The sequence below is a fragment of the Quercus lobata genome, chromosome 1 (assembly GCF_001633185.2).
Source record: "Quercus lobata isolate SW786 chromosome 1, ValleyOak3.0 Primary Assembly, whole genome shotgun sequence".
Taxonomy (NCBI): Eukaryota; Viridiplantae; Streptophyta; class Magnoliopsida; order Fagales; family Fagaceae; genus Quercus; species Quercus lobata.
In genome coordinates this window covers 10,298,275-10,319,167 of record NC_044904.1, presented here as the reverse complement: position 1 = coordinate 10,319,167, position 20,893 = coordinate 10,298,275, and the positions used below count along the sequence as shown (strand labels likewise).

Below are 20,893 nucleotides of genomic sequence, written 5' to 3'. Positions count from 1 at the left end.
ACGTATATCCCACTAAACGTGAAGTCTACCTCGAGAGAGATTATGTATATTAGCATATGCCAAATGTACAAGATAATGGGCAAAACTTTCTAGGTGCAATATATTATGTTTCCTCATTATATTCAAATACATGGTTGCATGGAATAATGAAGTACAAAAAAATAATTTTTCCTCCAAAAAAAAAATTATACTTAATGCAGTTATTAGATTGAATTTAATTGAGAAACATAATACACTGCACCTCAATAATTTTATCTAAGTTTTAAACCTAAGTTTTATCTTTAGAAAATTATTAAATTGTACCTAAGTTATCTCCAAAATTATTAGAACCCATGGAACACATGAGACTTGGAAACCATTACATTGGCATCCGGTTTCTAAAAAATATCTCATTTTACCATCTCAAAAGCTACTTTATTTATTATACTATACCATTTTACAATACACCCAACATCCTTACTTTTATTTTACCATACAACACATTAAAATAATATATCTACATAATAAAATATAATATAACCCAATACCTAAATAAAGCCCAAATAAAAACCTAACAAAATATTATTTAAAGAAACTACCATCTTGCTATCGTACCATCATAAAAGTAGGATGGTATTGTAGCCCAATTGTAAAACTATTTAGAATTGGAAGTGATGCAAAATTTATTGGGTTTGATACTAAACTTTAGTATATTTGGAGTTTTAGCATGCCGATGCTTGCTCCCCACCTATACTATTATATGTAAATCTCAATGAAAAAGACAATCACCTTTGTTTAATTGTTTCCTTAACAAGCTGATCCCTTTCTTTATATTGTGTGCACGCTAAATGTTGATGGCAAGGTATTGCTAATTACTATTCAACTTTCCACCCTCTTGGGAAAAAAACAAATGTTTGCATGATCCATCAACAAATGGCCAAAACGGAAAAAGGAATAAAGCAAAGACTCCATGCTGGGAATCAAAATTCAAAATGACCTACTGAGATAGTGAAGAATATTCGTTCTTCAGAAAGTGGGTTCCAAAAAGTAGTTGTGCAGGAATATGTATTTTAATATAGCAGGGATTAAAGAATGATTTTACACTAACAAAAACCACAGGAAAATCCCTATTGCAAATTGAAAATTGAAAAGCTCATCTTTCACTTTACTGTTGAAGTAGAAATTACAGGAAACCTCCTATTGCATTTTGCAAGTTGGAAAGTTCATCCTCCACTTTCCTGTTGACGTTGAAAACAGCAGGAAAACTCATAATGCATTTTGGCAAGTTAAAAAGTTCATCCAGCACTTTCCTGATAAAGTAGAAGCAAAATTTATTCCCCATATAATGCAAACATCAAAGACAAGGCTGTGCTTGTAGCTGGTGAAAAGCAAATTTGAGGTAATTTTTTCATAAAAAGTTTCCCCTATTCCTATGTTTATAGAACACAAACTGTGAGATTAAGAAGAAAAAAATAGAGCACAAACGGATTATTTATGGGTGGAATATTTCCGTAGTTCTTCAAAATCAATGGAAGTGGTTTCATCCTCAAAAAAAAAAAAAAAAAATGGAAGTGGTTTCAATATGATGATTCACTCTGAGAAGCTAGTTAAACACATAAAGAAACCAGAACCAAGATTACATTTTACTAGCATATATAGTAACAGCAGTTAATCCTTCTCCTCATTTCATTTTCCACAGAAATGAAATGACTGTTAACTTACATTATGGAGAAGGATACATTACACACCTATATAGCACACACATTTGTGAACTGGCATACTTGAGCTTTGCTTTAGAAGATAAGGCCATGCAAGGAAGGCTGGTAGGATATGAGAAATAAAAGCAATAGGAGTACAAAGGCCACACCCCAAGGTGAGCCCCCAGCTCGGTGAATGGCACCTGGCTCAGACCCTGGCATTGGGAGGTTAAAATGGCTGCCTGTAGAGAGCCAGTGAACAGCAATGACCAGCAACAGAGGAGAAATCACCAGCAAACGTTGCAATAGCTCAGATGCTGTGGCCATAATTGCATCATAAATTACATAACCCAAAAACCCACAGATAAATATAAAGGCTGCCATTAGGAGCCACATCTCTGAGAGGCTGAGACTTGATGCTCTTGATCTTGGGGCTGAAGTCATGAGGAAAAAAGGTTAGTGAGTGATTCTTAGGGAGTGAAAAACTGAAAGGGTCAGGACTCTGAAGCTGTCAAAAGACATACATATGCAGGGATATATGGCCACAAAATAATAGCAATAATAGAGGTGTCCTTTTGTATTTATCTGGTGGACCTATGGACTTATAAACTCTAATTTCACTAGGATAAATTATTCTGTAGTTTGAAACTTTTGTCAGACTTTTTACCAAAGGGAATCAATTCACTGAGCCTTTAACCTTAGTTTTAACTCATTCCTTTGAAGGCATGTAGTCATGGAATTTTGTACAGTAACACTAGCATCTCTATGATTCAATCAGTTACCAATCATATATTTTATTGATTTGCAAGGGCAATGCTGGAATTTCATAAGAATCAGGTAATTACTTTGCCTAAATAAGAAAAGGCAACTCTATGATATGCACAACAAAGACATAGGAAAATGCTACTCCTAGAAAGCTTCAATAGTTGCTTTGAAAATTATCATGTGAGCATGTAATGAGATGCTTCACAAGTTTAAAAATATTGTCTTGAAGTAAAAGTAATTCCTCTGGGTATTAACAGCTCATAAGATGTGTTATTCCAGATGCAACCTATGCCTATAAGCTCCACTTCTAGTGATTCCATGTAAACCATCACTTGCTCGTGGCAGAACGAACAAAAATGGCAACTTTGTGTTCTAGGATTTTACCTGATTTTATATACATCATGATGACTCAGCCAATCTCTCTAGTGCAACAACTTTAAATGTCCATAACATGAAAGTTATGCTGCTCAAATTAGAACTAATCTCTGGTTATTGCTTGCAGGAAAGGTGACTGTTGAGAAATTCAACATTTATTTCTTGCACATTTGTCAGGTCTCAGTTCTCACACATAACGGAAAAATTACACTCATAGGCAAGCTGAAATTTCATTTTACAGTAACATGCAAGCTGCATTTGCGTATATTTATGCAGATTGGCTGTCCAAATATGCCCTTGACATTCTGTTAAGCTCCCCAAATAGCCTCCAAAACTCAATTCCATATGTACCTTTTAGTCTAAGACTTAATATTGCGCTCATGTTGGGAATCTAATTTCACATGCTAATAGTGCAGCTGTCAACAAGAACAAAAATCCTGGAAAGCTCAAGTACTTTGTTACAAAAGATAAGTTCACTAGTGATTCATCTCTCTTACAGTCTACACTACGCCTCTTTAATTTCCAAAACTATGTTCTTCATCCCTGAATTCTCAGCAAAATACAGAAATTCAGATAGATTATGACTCTTCATTAGCCAAGATCAAAAGTTACCATACAGCCTCTTTGATGATTACCTTAGTACAAACACTATTTACTCCAACCAACTGTACCCAGGAGCCTTCTTCAAGCCCTTCTGTTTCATGGCTACTCTCAGGTCAGCTGCATCATTCCAGAAACCAGATAAAGTAGATACATTAGCTGCAAGTACATAGTTTGCTCCAAGTTCAGGCTCTAATTTAAGTAATAGTTTCCTAAGGTTATCATCTAAACAAAGGTTCCAGCCATAGGTCCTACATGCTCCCAGGAAGCTCCTTATTATTACTGAGTTAGGCTCCATTGGCATGTTCTTGATAATCTCATAAGCTTCATTAATCAATCCAGCTCTTCCAAGTAAATCAATCATGCATCCATAATGCTCCATCGTTGGCTTGATATCATAAATTCTTACCATCTGATCAAAATACTTTTGACCCTCTTCAACAATACCCAAGTGGCTACAAGCTGACAAGATCCCAGCAAATGACATACTGTCTGGTTTCAGCCCAGTTCTTTCCATCTCAGTAAACAATGAAATAGCATCTACCACATGGCCATGATCTGCAAGACCAGATATCATGATTGTCCACGACTGCAAATTCTTCTCACCCATCAAATTGAAGACTTGGAAAGCTTTGTTAATATATCCACACTTAGAGTACATTTCAAGGAGAGCTGTCCCTAAAGCAACATCCAATTCCATATGGTTTATGATAATGTAGGAATGAATGGACTCCCCTGTGTTGATATCAAGAAGATGAGTACAAGCAGAAAGCAAGCTCACCAAAGTGACTGAGTTTGGTCTTTCATTTGCTAGTTTCATTTGTTGGAACACCTTAAAGGCATCTGATGGACAGTTGCTGTATAAACATAAAAGTAAGAAAGGAATAATTTAACTGGGGTTAAGGTGAATCTGTATTATATATATGACATGAAAATTACAGAATAAGGGAAATGGCCATCTTGGTAGCAAAGACATAATAAAAGTCAATCTGAATTATTTGGTCATTTTTCTTAACCTGACAATTATTATAAATTATGATTGGAGGTGAAGCTTTCTGCAGTTCCATGATGCAAGAATAAACATTGAAGCTTAGCCATGATTAAGGCAACTTTTATGAATTTTAATATAAAACAAAGTCTAAGAGAGGAAGAGCAAAAGCTAAAATAAAAATTAAAACAAATAATAACTAATTCATATAAGAATAACAAGAAGAAGGTTTTCACACTAAAATCTCTCTTCATGAGGACACTAAATTAACTAAGAGTAATAGCTAACTTTCTTTTTCTAGAGGATTCACAGTTTTAAGTTTTAACATGTCAAACAAATGAAAGGAACAGAGAAATTTTCTTAAGCAGGGATTATGAGGAAATAGAATGTATGAAGCACATTGCAACATTGGACAAGTATACAAGCCTTAAACCTGAAAACACATGCCTCTAGGAACTTTATCTCCAAATCCCACGGCCCAAGTGAGTTGTAGGAAGTACCCAATCTATAAAGCTTGACTAGTTTATTAATTCTCTACTCTGTCATTGTAAAATTCAAATATGTGGAGTAATTCTAGAGCTCTTTCTGAATGACATAGCAATTGAAATCATGAGTTCACAGTTATAAAGAACGTGTTTATTTTTCATGAGAACATGTTGGTATCAAGAGTCGAGAAATCACCATGGATAGGTTAGAGAAACTTTTTTTTGTGACCAACAGTTAAGAAAGCACCATGAATATTAAATGCATCTTCATTAAGGAAAAGTTAGCATACTTGATGAACAAAAGGAGCATATATTAATCCAGGCCCGGCATGAAAGTTCAAGAAAATAATTAACAAAGGAACTCTATGTGATTATTATCAGGATTTTATGGTCAGTAGAGGAAGTTTAGTAACCTCGATCTTTTTCATTACATTCAAAAACAACTATAACTCTATGTTATAATTTGGGAAAGTAACCGATAAAATCACTAATCAATTTTTACTGGGTGAAAAAACCGAAAACACTAAATAGCAAGTGCTGCTGATGACAAATCATCTGAAAGCTTTTATAATGCTCTTAATCAAAACATCATCAGTCAGTCCAAACTCCAAACAAGGTTGCATATGAGCTGAAGCATTAAAGGGGCATACCAAGCAACATATCCTGCAATCATGGAACTCCAAGAAACCACATCTCTCACAGTCATTTCATCAAACACCCGCCTCGCAAGCCCGACAGCACCACAAGCTGCATACATTCTCAAAAGGGTATTCCCTATATACCGATCCAAATCAAAACCCGCCTTTATAATCATCGAATGCATCGCCCCACCTTCTCCGACCAACGAACACCGGCCACAGGCTTTCAAAACAAAAGGGTATGTGAAATTGTCTGGTTTAATCCCAACCCTTTGGAGCTGAGAGAACAGCCTCACTGATTGTATTGGAGTTGAGCTCTTGGTAAATGCTCTGATAATTGTGTTCCAAGCAAAGAGCGGTGGAGTAATGGGCAAGCTATCGAATACTAATTTTGCAAAATTGACTGAAACAGAGCACCCTGAAAGAACGAACTGAGAGATGAATTCGGCGTCGTGATCAAGAGCGGTTTTGAAAATCAGAGACTGGAATTGGAGGAGATGGGAGGTAGTTTTTGACCGTTGGATCAAGTTTTGAATTTGGCGGGAAACCATGACACTTTTACATTAACACAAAAGACTTTAAAAGTTAAAACTCAAAGACTCCGAACTAAAACAGCAGGTTTTGGCTTTTAATCATTAAAAACATCCAAATTACACTATCGACAATTACAATAAAATGGCCTCTTCAAAAAATAAAAATGAGAGGTTAGAACGTGTTGGAATTTGGGACAAATACAAAATAAGAGGTAACCTCAAACATTGATTTCATATCCCCTCTCCTACTATTTACCTATCTCAAACATAAGACGTAGTTTCATTTTTACTCCATTAAATTTCTTCTAAATCACGTTGACTCTTTAACATGTTTTATCAACATTCCATTTTCATATAAGTAATTGCTCAAACATAAGACGTAGTTCTATTTTTATTTTATTAAATTTCTTCTAAATTACGTTAACTTTTTGACATGTCACATCAATATTTTATTTTCACATAAGTGATTACTTGAGTAAGATATTAATAGGTTGGACAAAAAATTAACACCTATTGAATTCTTAAGGACTAAATAACAACCTTTCAAATTTTAAGAACAAAAAATAAATTTAATCAAATTAGAAGGGAAATTTTGCACCTTTACTCTTCTTTTTTTTCTTGTTTCCATGCATGTTCATTTTAGATTTTAGGTTGAAATTTGTTTTAGTATGCATTTAGATCTTAATTATAAGTCAATTTATTGTTTTTATTATACTATTTACAAGTCTCACGTAAATTCTCTACTTATTTTATTTAGTACTTACTTTCTGTCCAAATTTATTTAAAAAAATGAAGCCTTGGAAACCTTTTTTTTTTTTTTAAAATAATACTTATCACACAATTAATTCTATCAAATAATATGTCTTGTGAATATTTTCAGTTAAATTTTTATTAATAAAAAAAAAATGTTAAAACTTTAAACAGCTTGATTGCTGACAGAATTGGACTCTGAAAAGGTGAGGACTAAATTGACCAAAGTTTAATCTTAGAGTCTAATTTTTCAATTGAAGTAAAAATCAATGCACTAAATTGAATTTTAGCCTAAATTTTGTATCACACACAGTCACAAGACGCCGTCGTTTCTCTCTGCTTTCCGTCTTCTCTTGTGAAAGCAATAGAGAGTAGAGACTACTCAGAAGAGAGAGAGAGCTAGCTAACAATGAAAGTTTCAGAGATTTCAATGAAATCCAACAACAACAATGGGCAAAGCAGTTCAGAGAAGCCTAGCAAACCCCATTTTAGACCTGCTCAAGATGACACCAAGCCTGTCCTCCAAGACCCAGTACTCTCTCTCTCTCTCTGTCTAAATTTTTATGTGAATATTTGGCCTTTAGTAGTTTTCATTTGACATGGGTTTTTCATATTTTGCGTTTTTTGATATCATTGTTCTATGTGTATGTGGTACCATTCATTTTGTTATATATCAATATAGAAAATTTTCAATATTGTAGAGGCTTTTGGAGATAGAAGCCTCTCCTCCAAGACCAACTACTCTCTCTTTAAATTTTTTATATGGGTTTTCCATTTTATGTTTTTTGATATATCTTTATGTGTATCTAGTTCAATTCATTTTCTTTTTTTGATAATTGTTGCTAGTGGGAGAGGGTAATTTGAACCTAAGGAGATCAGGTATAGCTGAGCTACAAGGTTCTTGGCTACAATTCATTTTCTTATATAAATATACATATGGAATTTATTATGGGGTTACTTTTGTTAATTTAAGTCTGTCCTCCAAGACCCACTGGACCACTACTCTCTCTTCAAATTGTTATTTGGATTTTTGCATTTTGTGTTTTTTGATCTCTTTGAGGGTAGTTCTACTCATTTTTTGTGAGTGGTACAATTCATTTTTGTTAAACTAATATACATTTTTCAATTTTGAGATGGATTTTTATTGATATAAGGGTGTTCATTTCTGTTTTGCTTTTTTGTTTTTTGGGTAGATACTCAGGTCAGACCCAATTGAGACGGAAGAAGCAGTGCTCAGATTGCCTCCTTTCCCTGTTACTAGCAGATCAAATCCCAGTTCAAAATGAGTTCAATTGCCAATATATTGTTTTATTGTATCTTTTTCTGTGTTTTGGGAATTTGATGTAGAATATGAATTCAGATCAAATGTGCTTAACTGAAATAAAATTGTTGGAGTTCTACTTTTATATGTGTATTGCATGGCCATGTATGACTTCTATAATAGCCTTGAATGTGTTGGACTTCTTTTTGGTGGTTGAAAACAAGCTTTTGAATATAAGGGTTTTTGGTTTGCATTTCTCTGGCAAAAATAATGACTAAATGGTGTACTATTCAATTTTTTGAAGATTTTTAATATATATATATATATGTGTGTGTGTGTGTGTGTGTGTGTGTGTGTGTGTGTGTGTGTAATTGTGAGAAGTTAAAAAAAAATTTAGCTCTGTAGAGCTTCACCTGTACTTTCCAGGTTTGAATGCCAAAAAACCAAATGCTTACTCTAGAATGGTTATTCACTCCTGTGTGTTCTCTGGAAACAATTTGTATTTAGAGCAGCACACATTGCTGAAGCCAGGCACAGAGCCAATCTGATCTGTACATTGGGTCCTGCTCTGTGAACAGCACGTGAGTTCTCTCTATCTCTCTAACTTTTCTAATCAAATTGTTTATCTTGGTTTGACAGATCCCTCATATCTTTCTGGCAAAGCATGTTCTTTTAATATGATTTTGATCTAGAAAATAAATAGATCCCCAAAGCACAACAGTCTATGAGTGTTGGATGTTTTCCCTCATTGCCTGAACAACCTGAAAACTAACAGATTTAACATTTAAGAGATAAATTAGAAATAGCAATTAGCATCAATCCATGAGTGGCCATGCACAAATTTGCTTGAAATTCTAGGTCTGTTTAATGTTTTTACTTGTTGGTTTGATTTTGATTTGTATTAATCAGAATCCTGTTGTGTGTTTGTCAATTTTTTTTTCCCAATTAGATTAATTATATTGGAACCATTTCATTGTTAATTGGTCCAAACAAGCATTTGGTAAATTGTACAATTGTTTGGAAAGTATGCCTGTATGGATTGGCAGGTGCGTTTGTGCTTGGCCTAACACAATTGCTGGTTTGTTTAAAAAAAAATGAATGAGATATTTTATTAATACCAAATGGAACATATACTATCAAAAAACACCCCCACCTGAGACCAAAAGCCAGCACATATCTAGCAAAAACACCAAAGAAACAGAGGCTACAAGGACAACAGAGCAAACCCAACTCAAGACTCAAAACTGAATGAAATCTTCCACGTACAGCACAAACCTCTGTTAATGATTGAGTGACACTTTCTTACAACAATTCAACTCTACAACTCACATAAATAACATTGGCTTGAACCTTGAAGAATTGCATCCTCGGATCTTATTCTCCCATTGCACAATCTAGCATTACAATCTAACCACAAATGATAAAGAGTGGCAGCCCAAGCTAACCTGCAAACAAGATCATCCAAATTGTTTGATTTTTTTTCTTTTGATAAATACGATAGGATTTGAACTCATAACATCTGCTTCATGATAATTGCTCTTTATTATCAAGTCAATATACCAATTGGCTCTTTATTAAAAGAGAGAGGTGAAACTTAGTTGTGTATTTATGTAAGATTTTAGGGTGTTGATTTGTCGGCAATTCTGGATTGTTATCTGTCTAGGAATTATGATGATGAGATTTTTCCTGGAACTTCTTGCAGAGCTGTGAGCAGGAGAGTTGACTTATAAGATTGATTTAAAAAGAAAAATCCATGCTCTCGTGGGTTATTTGCCACATGAGTCAAGGCACAATGAAGTGTTATTATATAGATCTTAGTTCTGTGTGCAAAGCTTTCACTCCTCAAATTCAGGCATTTGTGCTCCCTTTTATAAATTTCTTTCCAAACTTGGTGTTGGTTTCATTTCCATAATTAATTGGAGAGTTGATCCTAGCAGTTTAATGGTTGAAGAAATGCTGAAACAAGGTAAGAAATTAAGAATATGCAGCCCAGAAAAGAGAGAGGATCTTTTAATCTGCTACAAGCAGAGATTGTGACTAAGATAAGCAGTTGTTCATGAGAAGGGTTGTGTTCAATGAGGGAACTGTGGAATATTAGCCATTCTTACTGGCATTAGATTAGAAGTGGATGCGCTTTTCTTTTTTGAATGATTTAGCAGCTAAATTCTTGTTTGGAAACCAGATGGGAATTCAATTTTGACTCTATTCAAAGATGTGTTTATCAATCTTATTAAAAACATTTCAATTGACAAACTGCTAGCATTTTACGCACCGAAGGTAGCCCATTCAATTGACAAACTGCTAGCATTTTATGCACCGAAGGTAGCCCATTCACCTCAAACATAAACTGGAAAATTATTTTTTATAAGCAGATTTCGAAATTTATAACTACTCCATATCTTATTTCACTACATGCACAGCATGAAACAGAATACTGACTAGTAATGCCAACCAACTGATGTAGCCTGTGTAGGTTAGTTAAATTCAGTCTTAATGTTCTTCAAATAAACAAAATTTGAGGAACTTTTTTTTTTTTTTTTTTGAGAAACAAACACACACAAGAAAGAGAGAAATGGATTTTAACACAAAGACACACCACAAGAGAAATGGATTCTGAAGCAATAAACACCACCCCCTCCCCAATAAAAAATTAAAATTAAACTTTTTTTTTTCATTTTAAGTTGGCTTCTGATTGTGAACATCAATTACTTATATAAATACATAATGACCTAAAGTTTAATATAAAAATATTTCCTTATGGTAAATTTTGCATAAAAATTACTTATTTTCTATAAAAACATAATTAAAAAAATCATTTGACCCCACATACGTTAATTTTATGTTTTTCCCATTTTTTATCTACAGAAGGAAAGGTTCAAGAGAAGCGTGACTTTCTCCTTAAAAATTATGTTTTGCATTGATTCTTGCTCATAATTGATAATTCACCTTCCATGCATTTAGGGCACTCAAAACATACAAGATCTTTGTCAGCTGGAAAATCTGCTGTCAATGAATCAATCTGCAGGGACAAACTGTTCAACTTTAGCCATTCCATGTGAAGATAAAATGTTTGATTTTTTATGGATTAGTGGAGACTTGAGAGAAGCAATACAAGACACATTGCAAAACTACTCATTTCAAACAGAACACCAAAATATCAATCACAATAAAGCAACATTTTTACCTAAAAGATAAGAGGCACTTCAATTAATTCATCTAATAATATTGCGAATCAGAGTGACAAAAATAACCCAATTAGGGCAATTTACAATTCCCTTGATAGAATTAATAATATTCAAATATAATGTATCTCTTCCAAAGAAAGAATCAAGCATCATCCTCAGATGCTGCTGAAGAACACACTCCTGAAATGTTTGGAAATTTTGGAGGCAATCTAAACACGGGTTCATTAACACCACTAGAACCTTGAAATGCTGAACCTAATGCATAGCCCAAGGCTCGAGCAACAGGAACCGCAACGGCATTCCCAACTTGAATGTATCTGAAACAATATCAAAGAATAGACTTAAAATCAACAACTGTATCAATAATTCCAACACAATTAAGCATTATTCCAACACAATTAAGCATTACAGATTCATAAAACCAAAAAACCAAATTTTATCTATCAGATATATTCGAAATGAATAACTAAGAAACTAAAATTCACTTTTTCCTGCTACAAATATGTAGAAACACTAGACTTGTCATGAGCATCAAACTAGTCAAGAACATCACTTCACATTTTTTGACAGAAACCATAAAAAGGTTGACAACTCAGCATGAGATGCAATACAATACCAGCAACACAATGCATCAGAATTGTTCTATTCAAATGATACTACATAACTACATAGCATGGCAAACCACATCTTGTATAACCACAACTGACAGAAACATTAAAAGGGCATCTCCTTCCCCTTTCCCTAATCACTCAAATTCTCTCTCTAAGTTTTGGCCCCAAGGGAAGATGAGAATTGAGCCAACAATCTAAGCTTCTTGAGGCATGGTCCCCAGCCAATTGTGCAACCCCTTCAGGTCTAATTTAATCTCGTGTAGTTTCCATATTTACGAAATCAGCAAAAATTCACTCATGAAATGGTCCTCTTCTATTAACAACCACTTTAGTTTTGTCTATTGTAAAGTAACAATTCTGTTTGAAAAAGATGCCAAGTAGGATAAAGTGCCATTTGGGCACCACAAACTCATGAGATTTAATAGTAGAAACATGTATTTGCAGTATTTTCTTCAACCAAGAGTAGGAAAATGAAAGGCACCTCTCTTTTACTGGACCACAAAGCTTGTAACAATCAGGAAAACCCTGAAGTCTGGCATTCTCACGTATTGTGAGTACCCTGTTCTGTACTGGATGTAAAATTGCCTGTAATAGAGAGACATGTTAACCATCAAGAAACACCGTGCATATCCTTTTAAGCTATAAGAATTTAAACAAGGAGATGACCTGATTGTGAGGCTCAGCTCGTGTAACAACAGTTGGCACAGTCTCATCCCACCATAAACGTGCAAAAGGTCTACAAGAATTTGTAAGGAGAATATATGAAAAGCAAATCAACTAGCAAAATCAACAACAACAAAAAAAATCAGCCAAAAGAAATACTTACTTAGATGACGTCCCATTGACAAAACTCATTGCATAATCTGGTACCTACAAGTAATGAAGTGAATAGGACTTATCAGCCCAAATTGCTGAAAATAATATGTATAAATATATCCATAACCACCACCATTTGAAAAAAACAATAGTAGGAAAAAAAATAAAAAATAAAAAACTTTACCAAGGGTTTCCCTGACTTCAAATAGACTCTCTCTACATCTGGATCCCATTCTACTTTATTTTTATTCGAATCTGAACAGATCCGAACACCAGGCAGATCTCGGAAATTTGCACCCTAACCAAACATTCAAACGAAGTAAAAATAAGAAAGCAATGCACACATGGAAAATATTAATACTTCAATCTAGTTGCATCTCTCCTCCCTGGTTATCTGTTTGCTCCTCTTCGTATTCTGCTTTGAACATTCAGTCCACTGAAATGCTATTAAGATGAATGAGACCGAACCCTAGGAAGAATCCTCAACCAAGGGAACCTCACCCGAAGTTGACTCTCAGTGTGGGAACGGAACAAAGGCTCTCAACAGAACTTCACTCAATTAGGAGGACAGGCATTCCCTGTGCTAGTCAAACTATAAATACATATTGCATGATATGAAAAATCACCTTTTTCTGAGGGATCTCACAAACACGCTCATAATCATCATTATTCAATGCCAATGGACGATGATCATAAAGGACACATTCTAATGGTTCTTGCTTTGGAAGACCCAGCAATTCTGCCAAAAAAAACACCCACCAAAATGTACATTTAGACCTTCAACATTACCTACCAAATTTATAAAGAAAGTTGATTGACTTGAAACACCATTCAAAGAAAGAAAGAAAAAAATGGAGAAAATACAGTACATCATATACTTCATTGAAAATTTTCTGTTATTAGAGTCTATGATTAATATTGACCTGAAAAAGGGGAAAAACCATCATACACATAATTCTATATTTAATAAAACAGTAAATTAGCACACTTGCTAGTTGCTATAAACGCAAATTTAATATATGATAACAACACAAAACCTGCAGTACTGATCAAAAAGAGTTACTTATTCAATGTTAGTGTATTAAAAATGTTTTCAAACTCACAACATGTAATGAAACAATTGCATATACGGGTATATGGGAATAGTATCGAAATACACATCTTCAAACAAAATTTTTTTCTTTCAATGATGCACACCCATTGAAAAAGATACTGATAAAAAAATTAATTTGAAGCATTCTCAAGTTTCTCCTTTCAACAAATTGACACTTCAAAAATGAACATCACACAGAATATAACTCCATGGATTTAGAAAAATTTATGCAACAAACACAGAAGCATACCATCTCGGCCTAGTCTAATAAGCTTCTGGAACTCCGTCTGGGGAGGCCCACTGTAGGGCATTTCATCTCGGCATTCATTATTCTCGACCTGAATAAAACGTGAAAAGATAAATTATATTACAATAGATTGCAAACATATGTAAAAAGAAGCAAGTAATGATAAAACATACAGCGATACTTATCAAAAAAATAAAACATACAGCAGGAAGGTCAGAAATTGCATCTTTAAGCAAAAGCTTTTCTTCCAATTTGAGATTGTGGCCTTCATCATGAGCAACTGTATTCTTCTGCAGCAATACATAAATATAATTATAAGAAAACCATCGGCAAGGAAAATAGAATTTCTACTATAGAGCAAGGTAACCCTCTTATACCTCAAACTCTAATGGAATAACCCCCCTTACAACAACATCATGGGTGGGGAGTGGGAACTGAGGCAGATTCTGCCAAAAAAAAACAACTAATTAGCACAAAAATGCTTCAAGATAGTCATACCAAATAAAAAATATATAATTATTTACAAACCTCAGTAGGCTGTGCCCCCCATAAGAAAACACGCATGCGAAATTGTGGAAGCCCATATGCACCTGCTGCCATCATCCCCATCCGGACTTGATAGTTCATACCAATAAGACGACCCAATGCATAACGTCCAAGAAAGCCATTTGCAAATTTAACAAGATCAACCACATTTTCCATTAAAACATATCTTGGCTTCAAGTGTTGCACTAAGTTCATATAAACAATTAGTTGTTTATTTTTGTCATCATCCAATGGATTTTCTTTATTCCTAAACCGATTAAAACCACTTATGCCTTGACAAGGAGGTCCACCACATATCACATCAACATCACCCTACATTATTAAAAAAAAAAAGTATAAGGTCACATTCAAGTTAGACATAACTTGCTTCCTAATTCCAGTTACAACAAACATACCGGTAAAGGTAAAACCTTTGATCTATAACCATTGGTGACAAATTCTTTTATTGTCTTAACACAATTCCTGTAAAATGAACCATAATTAGAAAAATATATAACAAAATAGCATATCCATAAAAATGTAACAAAATTCCATGCAATACCCCAATCCCATGATTGGTTCCCATGTGTCTTCATCAGCTCCATAGCCTTTCCAACGAACCTAAATACAAGAGATGATAAAACCCAATTGTCAAAAAGAGGCACATTCTAAAAAACTTCAAATTTTAAACCTTAATACTGCACTTAAAATTTTACAATATTACATTTTTTGGACCATTGAACTTAATAGTTAATTACTTTTTTAGAGAGCACATGATTGAATTTATTCTAGCTTCTCCATGTAAATATTCTAACATGATAATCAACTACAATTTCTTACTCAAGTGCAAAATAATGACAAAAATAAAATCAAAACAAATAATAACTAATTCATATGAACTAATTCAAATACCTTAAGATATAATTCCCGTTGTTTTGTCTCATTAGGGTCACCATAACATATTCCCAATATCTTTTCAACTTCAAAGACCTCCCCATCTTCATCATCAGCCTCATCATTATTGTTGTCCTCGTCACTACCATCACCATCATCGGCAACAAACAAATCCGCATACACTTGTGGAACAGCATCACTTTTAAGTAAGGAAAAATAACAACACAATTTTTCCCACTCCTCTAGCAACAATAAAAAATCCTCAGCGGATTCATTTCTAACCTGATTTGCCAAGGATAAACTAATATTAGAGTTTTGCACTTAAGCATAAAAGTTCCTATGTATCAATAAAAGAAAAGAGACCAGAAAATCTACCTCCGTCTCTGGATGGTTTAACCTGAGACTTTCACAAGCATACCGGTTTAAGTCAACAGCCCATCTCTACAACAACATACAAAGGAAATAAATTAGTTCCAAGACATAATGATGATGATAAGCTGACATCTAATTCAGGTTTGTATATATTTTGGCTTAAAGAATGGAACTTACGGTAACAAGATGTAAACCAAACAAATTAGCTCCAAGACATAACCCAGTCGACATAGCACCACAACCGGAGTAGAGGTCTAGCAATGACACCTCTGTCTTAGAGTGATCTTGAACTTTAAAATCTTCTTCTTGTTCAGTCCCATTCATATCACACTCACAAGAAATAGTGGATGATGCCTCACAGCTACTATGCCTCTCTTCTGCAAGTTTATAAGAAGGAAAAAATAGGACAAATAAAAATAAAGTCTTTCAAATTTAAAAACACATACAATTTAATGCAAATAACACAAAATTCCAACCTGTTGGTAACTTAACAAATGTAGAATATGGCAATAAATAGAGCATGTCACAATAATAATCACAATTGGGAATTGTTCTATTTGCTGGATCAACCTGAAAAAGAAATTTTAATTACTATCACACTATAAAAATATCAGAGAACGTATATAAGAACTTATAAAAATCAAAGAACGTATATAAGAATTTGAAATCATACATCCAAAGGAATCCTAGCAATTGTTAATTTTTCAATTAGACAATCCAGTGGGTTATCATTCTGGATTTCCGAATAGAACACACGCTTGTTGTCAATAAGATTGTGACAGTTCTGTATGACCTATGGAAAAAAAAATTAAAAATTTAATCAGAACTAGGCATTAGTAAGCTAAATATTGAGGACCAAAATCAAGAGATAGTGTTAAGATGATACTTACCGTATCCTCAGCCCTATAATACCATTGAGCTGTAAAATAAAAACCTCCATCCACTGCCTCAAACATTTCAACAATCTTGCCAATATAACTAGGCATTCCTTCTGGAGCCTAAACATAACAAACAAATAAACAAAAACACAAGTTAGACTATCAAAATAAAATATACAATAAATAGCAAAGCATTTCAAATTAAAACTTACCTTAACATGAGCATCATCATAAAGATTATAGAGAATTTGACCATCAACCTCTGCTTGAGTGTAATGGCGTCGAGCCAAAATAATTTCATCAGATTCATCCTTACTTTTTATGACCTAACAATATCATCACATCACTTATCAAGAAGATTTATAATATTTCATTACATAACAGTAGGTTTAACCATCTAAGAAATATCTCATTACATTACAAGCTTACATCTATAATTAAAATATATTACTCATCAACGAAACAAAAAGGACCAAATTAAAACAACATAATTTTATTTTAACTCACAACATTACTCTTAATTAATGATGATTTGAAATAGAGCTTGATGGCCATCTTCCATCTTTATTCATAAAAAGTCAATATCCATAAGTGGTAGATCAAGCTTCATGAAACATGATTTTCACTACTCAAGTAAAAAACCAACATAAAAACAGAAGTATTTCTTGCTTTTATTCAAGCCAACCAAAACACATAACAAGCAATATTAACATTTTATAGTTTTGAATTTCAAAACTACTTTTAATATATAAAACATTAATGTCGACGCAATCACAAAAGTAACTTTACAATTTGATGATATAAAAATTTCCCCAACAACCAAATAGAAACTTCCAAGCATAATGTCTCAAAATGACTACACTTCTGATTTCACAATATGGTTTCTGCTCAATAAAACATTTATATCTACCCAACAAAGCTCAAATCTTTACAATAATTTAACTTAATTCAAGTCAGCTCATGACACATAAACAAATACATTAATGTCAACGCAATCACAAAAGTAACTTTACAATTTGATGACATAAAAATTTCCCCAACAACCAAATAGAAACTCCCAAGCATAATGTCTCAAAATGATTACGCTTCTGATTTCACAAGATGGTTTCTGCTCAATAAAACATTTATATCTACCCAACAAAACTAAAATCTTTACAATAATCTAACTTAATTCAAGTCAGCTCATGACACATAAACAAATACATCATAGACCAATTTGTTTTTCAGACTGATTTTTTAAACCAAGCAAGAATTGCATACATGGACATTAAGCCCAACTATTTAGCTTACTCAAAATAAGCTCATTGTACTCTTTTTTCCATTTCACATACCTAGCAACCAGACTCCTCCACATTTGGTAATAGAAAAAATCTCGAACTCTACAATTTAATAATTGACTAATTTTCTAGAAAACCAAACAAAAACCCCACACAGAATTGAGTTCAATACAACAAAAAGTAAACGAACCCCGTACAAATAAAAATATCATATACCCATTGGTCCTTTTTTTAAAAATTGAACATTCTCAGCAATCAAACAGCTCTATCTGGATGCAGACAAAACTCACAAATCCCTAGCCATATTTTACTAACACATTGATTTTCTGACTAACCAAACGGAAACTCCACACAAAAATTATCACTTCGAGCAAACAGAAAACTCAAAAAGAAAGCAAAAAAATAAAAAGTATACCTTTCCCTTTTCCTCGTACCGCTTAGGCCAGCGTTGGCGAGCCTCTAGGTCCGGAACTGGCTCTCCGACGAACCTCGAATCTTCCTCATCATCATCCTTTTTCTCCACCGCCCTCCTCGGCGAACTGCTCTCCTCCTCCTCCTTGGGAGCCGCCGCCTGAGGCTGCTCTTCCACTCTCCGCTTTTTCTCGGTCACTGACTTTGACCTTGACTTGAGCTTCGCCATTTCCGACTCTTCCTCTTCCGCCCTACGCTTCCTCGGCGAACTACTCTCCTCCTCCTCCTCCTCCTCCTGCGGCTGCGCTTCCACTTCCTGCTTTTTCTTGGTAACTGACCTCGACCTTAACACGCGCTTTGCCACTGCCGACTCTTCCCCCACCGCCCTAGGCTTACTCGGCGAACTGCTCACCTCCTCCTCATTCAGATCCGGCGCCGCCGCCGCCTGCGGCAGCGCTTCCACCTTCGGCGTTCTCTTGGTTACTGACTTTGAGCTCGAGTTGCGCTTTGCCATGGCAGAGAAGTGAGAGATCGGAGCGTGTGTGTGAGAGAGCGAGCGCGAGAGAGTTGGAGAGAATAGAGTTTGAAAAGTAGAGTTTGAGAGGGAGAGGAAGGGATTAATTAGGTTTTTATGAGATATCGGGAAGAGCGAAATTTTTGAAAAAGGGCGGAGTGAGCGGGAAAGTGAAAATTATTGAGTTTGGACTTTGGTGAAATGGATTTTAAAAAGGTCCATGACTCCATGTGTTTTTTTTTTGTTTTTTTCTCTTTTATGTTTTCTTCCTTCTTTTATTTTTTTGTTCCTTTTTTACTTGAATCCAAAGGGTGGCTACAACTAGATAGGCTTTATTCTCTCCACAGTTTATGGACGGGTGATGTGGGAAAATTGTGTTTTGTTTTGTTTTGTTTTGTGTTATTTTTCTTTTCTTTTTAGAAAAAAAAAAATTTAACACTTTCATTGTTTGTTAGTAATTGGAAATTATTGAGTGTGACTTGTATATTATATATTCATCTCACATAAAAAGTAAAGTAATTTTTACACATATGATCCATGTTTACATGAAGAGGAAGATATAATACATTAAATGAACGGAATAATTTATTCTCAACGAGAGTATAATATTAACTAGTCGCTAACCCGTGCGATGCACGGGAAAACTATTTTGTATAAAGATGAAACATTAAATTACTTAATGAAAAATAGAAATCAAACTTAAGTTTAAAATAAAGCACTTACTGATCTTTGAATTCAGCAGTCTCAGGAATAAATGATGAATTGAAAAAAAAAAAAAAACTTTAAAAAGTGTTTTTTGGTAAGCCTGGCAATAGAACAGGTTGATAACGAAAACAACAATAAATGAAATTTTCCAATAGTTAGAAGCACCAACAATGAACAGGCAAAAAAATTTCAAAATTTCAATTTCATACTCTAATTGAAAAGAATTATAAGAATTGTCATAGCAGCATAATTATTTTGACTCTAATCATCTCTCTGCAATAAATTTTTCCACAATACAATTAAGGACCAAAATGGGTTATGTATGAACTCCATATCCTGTTCCAAACCCAAAGATTCATCTAAACTACAATTCAATCAAATATAAAATACAAAACAGACACAAGTACCCTCTAATATAATTATTTACATAAAAAGAATTGGGTCGAAAAAAAAATCAGCACAATCTATTAAACAATAAAATTTCAATATAATCTTTGGGAAATATCTCTCCCATTGTCATCTTCATTGTTGTACATGATATGACATGGCTTCAAACTGTTGGCAGGAGGAGTCAGATGTTCCAAAAGAAACTCATTTGTTAACTATGGTAAAACTCATTCGATTGTGAACTATAGTAATTCTCATTGCATGTAGCAAGTACTGTCAACAAACCATAAATTTACTCTATCTTAGCAAATAGAAAAAGAGGCTAAAGCAAGGAAAAAAGAAGAATGATTCATTTAAAGCTTTACGTAGGCATTTGAATTGAAGTGCTATATAATGTCTCAGTTGTAACCTTAATAGAGGACAACTCATTCAGCCCAGGAAAAAAATTTTCAAAATAAAAAGAGAGCAAAGAACGAAGCATTGAAAATATTAGTTTGAATACCAAGCCACTGCATTATTTGGCAGAAAATAAGAAAAAAGACTATTCAATGCATTGAATTAAATACCTTAGAAACAAAGTTCTACCAAGCACCTATCTAAATTTGAATGCTTGAAAGTTGAAAGTAACGTTGACAAACTGCGCTTTGACCATAAGGCTTTCATTATAAAAAAAATTTGAAAGAAACAACAATCCATCATTCCATTATTTCTATATCAATTGAAAATCTGGCAATTGAAATCAAATCTACTGATTAAGTACATTGGCTATTTAGCAGAACTGACATCTAAGAGTTTCTTCATCCTTTAATGACTTGGCAAAACATATTTTTTCCCGATCGTTGGGTACAAACAGAATATTGTTTGTATCATCATAACTTATGATTGATACATAACAAAAAGTAGTCAA

The 20,893-nt window shown here is 33.9% G+C and overlaps 3 protein-coding genes across 3 annotated transcripts; 1 reads left to right on the top strand and 2 right to left on the bottom strand.

Moving 5' to 3' along the window:
* Window positions 1-2,833: 2,833 nt before the first annotated feature.
* LOC115978062 (pentatricopeptide repeat-containing protein At2g36730-like) lies at window positions 2,834-6,167 on the bottom strand. Its single transcript, XM_031100091.1, has 2 exons — window positions 5,540-6,167; window positions 2,834-4,273 (listed from the first exon to the last, which is right to left on the bottom strand). The coding sequence occupies exons 1-2, from the start codon at window positions 6,076-6,078 to the stop codon at window positions 3,469-3,471; spliced, it is 1,344 nt and encodes a 447-aa protein (XP_030955951.1). The 5' UTR covers window positions 6,079-6,167; the 3' UTR covers window positions 2,834-3,468.
* Window positions 6,168-7,103: 936 nt separating this feature from the next.
* Window positions 7,104-8,273, top strand: LOC115976712. The gene is made up of 2 exons (XM_031098207.1): window positions 7,104-7,342; window positions 8,004-8,273. The coding sequence occupies exons 1-2, from the start codon at window positions 7,220-7,222 to the stop codon at window positions 8,094-8,096; spliced, it is 216 nt and encodes a 71-aa protein (XP_030954067.1). The 5' UTR covers window positions 7,104-7,219; the 3' UTR covers window positions 8,097-8,273.
* Window positions 8,274-11,248: 2,975 nt separating this feature from the next.
* On the bottom strand, window positions 11,249-19,033 carry LOC115978052 (DNA (cytosine-5)-methyltransferase CMT3). The gene is made up of 20 exons (XM_031100082.1): window positions 18,385-19,033; window positions 16,905-17,018; window positions 16,705-16,812; window positions 16,488-16,607; window positions 16,291-16,384; window positions 15,992-16,191; window positions 15,818-15,883; window positions 15,461-15,724; window positions 15,111-15,169; window positions 14,965-15,031; window positions 14,552-14,881; window positions 14,401-14,469; window positions 14,227-14,313; window positions 14,027-14,114; window positions 13,310-13,422; window positions 12,868-12,981; window positions 12,694-12,737; window positions 12,534-12,603; window positions 12,349-12,452; window positions 11,249-11,573 (listed from the first exon to the last, which is right to left on the bottom strand). Exons 1-20 carry the CDS (start codon window positions 18,892-18,894, stop codon window positions 11,399-11,401), a joined length of 2,796 nt encoding a protein of 931 aa, XP_030955942.1. The 5' UTR covers window positions 18,895-19,033; the 3' UTR covers window positions 11,249-11,398.
* Between the last annotated feature and the right edge of the window lie 1,860 nt (window positions 19,034-20,893).